General features: G+C 32.8%; 1 protein-coding gene across 1 annotated transcript in view; it reads right to left on the reverse strand.

The window, feature by feature from the left end:
- LOC106476846 (forkhead box protein P2-like) overlaps nucleotides 1-5,168 on the reverse strand; it is an 11,771-nt gene extending 6,603 nt beyond the window's left edge. Inside the window, exons 1-6 of the mRNA XM_013937465.2 lie at nucleotides 4,768-5,168; nucleotides 3,994-4,180; nucleotides 2,571-2,883; nucleotides 1,943-2,017; nucleotides 940-1,016; nucleotides 438-539 (exon numbers count right to left, since the gene is read on the reverse strand). Of these exons, the coding sequence (XP_013792919.1) occupies nucleotides 438-539; nucleotides 940-1,016; nucleotides 1,943-2,017; nucleotides 2,571-2,883; nucleotides 3,994-4,180; nucleotides 4,768-5,168 (1,155 nt within the window). The remainder of the gene's footprint in view (nucleotides 1-437; nucleotides 540-939; nucleotides 1,017-1,942; nucleotides 2,018-2,570; nucleotides 2,884-3,993; nucleotides 4,181-4,767) is intronic.
- Nucleotides 5,169-6,000: the final 832 nt, after the last annotated feature.

A 6,000-nucleotide genomic window follows, 5' to 3' on the forward strand; every position in this document is an offset into this window, starting at 1 on the left:
CAAGATGTAGAATACTGCTTAAATCTTAGTTAGTAAAAACTGAAGAAAAATCAAAATTTAATAACCCAGCCATCTCATAATCATCAGATACTAGCCTTCCTTTATCATCCCTCAAGGGTTCTACACCATCCTAACATTTTGTTTACCCTTAATCTACTTAAAGAAATCCTTACTGTTAATTTTTTACATTTTCAGCCAACCTTTTCTCAAACATCCTTTTTGATGTCCTAATTTCTGTTTCACTAACTTTCTAAATCTTCTAAGTCTCCTGTCATACCAATCAATTTAAATTTCTTAACTTTTGATGCTTTTCTTTAATTTTATCTCTTATACTCTACCACATTCAACACTAAATCTCCACAAAGACACACATGATGGAGACTACCACATTAAACCCCCAGACACGTATGTTACCACATTCAATGATATAACCCTACCTTCCATGTGGGTGCATTTCTCCGAAAGTAACAGAATGTGTTTTGAAACCAGCAGTAAATTCCATTCAGAGTCAGCTGTTTCTCGGGGGATTCTATAATAGCCTACCAAGAAAAGAAGGTTATAAATGGTCAACTTCATAGTTATTATCACTACTATTACAGTGATTGTTGTTATCTTTTAACATTTCCATCATTAAAACGTAAGTGATAAGAGTTCCTATGGAACTGGTCTTCAAACAACATTCATGTTTTCCAAATCACATTCTGGAAATATTGTAATAGTACACACATATTTAGTGTTTCAACATAGATAAAATTGTTTGGAATGGGCTAAAATAATTACCAACTGATTCATTTTACTTTTATATAGTTGTAGTGAAACATGGGAAATATAATGCAGAAACAGCATATATAAATGGAGAGAAGAGAAAATATATTTATATAAGTTTCAATATGTTACAGAAGTCTTGAGACTTTAGTAACTGGTTAATAGTTTGCCTACCTGTCTGATCAAAGCAGCGTATGTAAATGGAGGTCTAAAATCTGCATTCCTGTAAAATTCTCTATTCGTTCGAAGTTCTGAAAAGTGAGCGATAAGCTTTATGTAACCGAATATTTTCATCCATAAATAAACACATCTGATTCTTAAAGATGTTAGAAAGTTTTGAAGAACAACCTTTGTCAGCAGCTCAGATTCTAAGTACTGAAGCATACTAAATTACTCTTTCAATTTTTTTTGTTATTTTTTGAATTTCGCGCAAAGCTACACGAGGGCTATCTACGCTATACCATCCCTAATTTAGCAATGTAAGACTAGAGGGAAGGCAGCTAGTCATCACCATGCCCACCACCAACTCTTGGGCTACTCTTTTACCAACGAATAGTGGGATTGACCATCACATTATAATGCCCCCATGGCTGAAAGGGCGAGCATGTTTGGTGGAACGAGGATTCAAACCCGCACATTGCAAGTCGAGCTCCCTAACCACCTAGGCATGCCGGGCCTACTCTTTCATAAGCTGCTGTATATATTCTTAAGAATATTTGTTGTTGAATGATCAAAGTATTAAATTTTACCATTTGACCTATGAACTCAAAAGTCTGGATTTTTTGGAGATGTCTTTCATTTTTTCATATGTTAATATGAGTTTATAATCATTATTATCAATTAATTTGTTCAAACCTTTAATATATTTACTACACACATAATAAGCTGGATAACTGAGGCTGCCCTCTTCAGGGTAATTACATCTCTCTCTCTTTTCTGTAAAATTAATTAAAAAAATAATAAGACTGACATCCCAGTTATTATGAATATTGAAAAACACTTGTTTCTTTCATTAATTGAAATTTATGGCATTTTATTTTGCTTCTAATAAAAAGTTTAGTCTTCTCTGTAAGGAATAAGTTACTATATTTTATAATGAATTAATTTAAACCTTGGTATGTAGTGTTACTAAAAGAAGAGAACAATATTAATAGATTTGTTGCTAACCATATTTTACCTTCATTAATGTCTAGTTTGGATTTTTCAGACATTCGTTTTCTTATTGAAGGGTCAGCTAAAGGAGCCTCCAAACCTGTCAATAAAAAAGTTAAAAAAATTATAAGTAACAACATACAGACTGAGTTACATCATTTTTCCCATTTAATAGCAGATTTTTTTATTTTGAGTTTTATCACTAACCATGGTTCTGTCATCAGACATCAGAAGCAAATAACAGTTTGTTGAAGAGAGATGTAAAAAGTCCCCCATTAGCATTCTTCACCACATAGGATTTGATAGCAATCAGAACTAAGACCTTCTTTGTTGTTTACCTGGGAACAATAGTTTAAACTGAAGTAAAATAGTATGAATAAAACCCAAGTTCATCACCAGAATAGTCCAGTATCATTTGTTAGTTCCTAGTGGATAAACAGCTAACCAACTCGTTTTCTGGATATATTCCATCTAAGACAGTTGTACTTTAAGATGAAAGATAAGGTAGCCTTACAGAGAAGATATTTTTTGTAATTTTTATTACATTATTGACAGTACATACTAATCAAGAAAGATATTTTTGAACATTTCATTACTTGAAAATAAAAGATATATTCTTTAGAAGAACATCCTGAACAAAAGAAAGGTTTTACCTGACATAGAAGTACATCCTTTTTCATTAAGTCTCCAATAAACTGAAGCAACATCATTATAGGCAGGAGGATGCAAAGATTGGGGATTTGCTGGAATTAGTCTCGGTGGACATGTCATCAATGATGTTGAGTTGGTCATTGTTGGCAAGGTAACTGTGAGTGAATCAGTAGAAGACACTGATGCAGATGGTGGAGATGATAGTGCTGGTTTCATGAGAGGAGGTAAGTGACCCAGAGAAGAAGATATTGATGTTATTGGCAGGGATAGTTGTTGCAGTGATGTTGGTGCTGGTTTGGAGACTGGAGGCATGAGCTAAAACAGAATGGTACCAGTTTGAATTCACTACAAATAATATATAGAAAGAGAGACTAAAGAAAGGGGATATTACAATTACTTTATAAAGATTATGAAACAAACGTATAAATTAATGAAATCTATAACAATGAAATAAATGAACATTATTCTAAACATATTTGTTATAAACTGCTTTGTATATACTTATCAAAATTGAAATTAAAATGGTAAAACTAAAATTTCCTTCAACTAAATAATCAAGTATGGATAGTATTAAATCTGTTTCTGAGGTTGAATAGAATAAAGCAAATAACTGATATAAAAAACAACAAATTAGAGTTGGATATTATACCATACTTAAAGAAGTATGTAAGATTTGGTGTATCATACCACATTTAAAGAAGTATATAGGAATTGCTATACCATACTCAGAGAAGTATATAGAAAATGGTGTTATACAATACTTTTAGAAATTTACAGAAACTTGAATATGATATCTGTAAATCATGATACTAAATAATATTCTATGTGAGACTGGTGTAGTATATCACCTGCTGTGAGCTGTTGGAGATTCATTAAATTAAAATATTGTATAAATCAAGTTTTTTATTAGTATTTCCTGAGTTCAAGGATCAGGGGAACTTAAATCTTCCATAGTTCTTGTATGGAGGTGTTTCATCATGTTGTTACTCACCATGTCCTGAGTTGAAGAATCAGGGGAAGGTAAATTTTCTGCAGTTCTTGTATGGAGGTGTTTCATCATGTTGTTACTCACCATGTCCTGAGTTGAAGAATCAGGGGAAGGTAAATTTGCTGTAGTTCTTGTGTGGAGGTGTTTCATCATGTTGTTACTCACCATGTAAATTTGCTGTAGTTCTTGTATGGAGGTGTTTCATCATGTTGTTACTCACCATGTTCTGAGTTAAAGAATCAGAGGAAGGTAAATTTGCTGTAGTTCTTGTGTGGAGGTGTTTCATCATGTTGTTACTCACCATGTAAATTTGCTGTAGTTCTTGTACGGAGGCGTTTCATCATGTTGTTACTCACCATGTCCTGAATTGAAGAATCAGGGGAAGGTAAAATTTCTGTAGTTCTTGTGTGGTGATGTCACATCATGTTGTTACTCACCATGTCCTGAGTTGAAGAATCAGGGGAAGGTAAATTTGCTGTAGTTCTTGTGTGGAGGTGTGTCATCATGGCTTGAAGTCTGCCTCTCTCTTTTGTTAATTGAGTTTCTAGCTGAGAAACCACTTGCATCTGTACTCTAGCCTGAGCTGTGCTCCTATCATCAAGGTAGTGCTCCTTGTTCAGATGTCTACATTAAATAGATAGTGGTTACTACATACCAGAATAAAACACAGTCATAAAATAATTGTTTATAAGCATTCTTAATTCACTAAATGGACTGTGAATAAAATGTGTTTTAATTATTTCTTAATTTATGTCCTACAAAGACTTAGACTTAAAAAGGCATACTTACTTAGAATTTCTTGTGACAGTTACAGTAAGAGTTACTATGAAACTTTACACTTAACCAAAAGGCTTACTCACTAAAATTTTCCTGTCCTGGCAATCACAACAATGAGGTCTACTAGCATACCAAAGACCTAACAAATAGCTTACTCACTAAAATTTTTCTGTTCTGACAATCATAGCAATGAAGGCTACTAGCATACCAAAGACCTAACAAATAGCTTACTCACTAAAATTTTCCTGTTCTGACAATCACAGCAATGAGGGCTACTAGCAGACCAAAGACCTAACCAAAATGCTTGCTTACTAAAACCTTCCTATGGCAGTTAAAAAATCATTGAATCTATGCTTACTGAAATATTCCTATTGTTGTTCAACTAGAAGAAACTATTAGGACACATAAGTTAAAAGATATGGTGCCTAACTTACTGAATAAATGCTTGGAAACCTTCACAGACTGCTTCACATCCAGGCCAGTTGCAAACACCATTACCAAACAGTGGATGAACCTGATGATCATGGTACCAGCTACCATTTTCCTTTGATGAACAAACAGAATTTATTTGGTATGTAACTCCAGTTCTGGTAGAATTTGATAACTTACATTGATCATGTTTCCTGGTCAACAAGTGATTTGGAATGTGAGTAGGCAACATTGATTCTTGGCTAGCAGAAAGTGATGTAGATGTGATGTGGCTCACTTCATTTACCCTAGTTTTTAATGATCCCTCTTTTTCACTCACTGACCCATCTTTCCATAAGTTCTCAAGGTCACTAGCTGAAAGTCCTGCAAATGTTTGTAAATCAGAAACAATGAAAAAAACAGCCATCAGACTAGATGGTCTACCTTATTACATTTGTATATGAAGTGACACAGATTTCACATTAAAAAATAAAATACTAGGTTCAATTGCTTAAAGTAAAAAGTTTTTACTATATTCTCAGTTTGAATCTGGCAAAAAGATTATCACCTAAAGTGGCATGTAAAAAAAATTGTTTTGTGATTTATAATGGTTTTATTGATTTAGAGTATCTGTGCAGCATTTTAAACATATTATTATGTTCATGCTCTTATCACTGATTTGCTCAACACCAACATGCAGTTAAATATGGCCTTTTTTTATTTTTTGGATTCATGCCATTTTATATGTTTTAAAAACCATATTTTCTACATAGTTTTAATATTATTATCAGAAGCTTTTTTGATCATTTCAGTAAAAAATATTTTTACTGGGTTTTTTTCTTAACACTGAGATTGACAGAGGTCTTGATCTTTACTTAATGTTGTAATTTTATGGCTTTCATATTATGTCATATTATTGGGATTGAAATGTCTGTTAGTATAGTTTATAATCTCCAACTCAGCATACAAATTAAGACTAGTGGAAGGTTTGATCAGTAAATAATTTGGTCTTTAGGTGGCTTGATAAGTTAATAATGTGATCAATTGAAATTTGATCCATAAATGATTTTAAAAGGTTTGCTCAGAAGAAAGTTTGATCAATAACAGGTTTGATTAGTCAGAGATTTGGTCAGTAAGAGGTTTGACCAATAAAATGTTTGATCACTGGAAGTTTGATCAATATAAAGTTCAGCCATTAAATAGCTTGTATAAGGTTTGATCAATAGATGGTTTGATTAGTTAACAGTTTAATCAATAGG

Source organism: Limulus polyphemus, unplaced genomic scaffold, assembly GCF_000517525.1.
Source record: "Limulus polyphemus unplaced genomic scaffold, Limulus_polyphemus-2.1.2 Scaffold11806, whole genome shotgun sequence".
In the NCBI taxonomy this organism is placed as follows: Eukaryota; Metazoa; Arthropoda; class Merostomata; order Xiphosura; family Limulidae; genus Limulus; species Limulus polyphemus.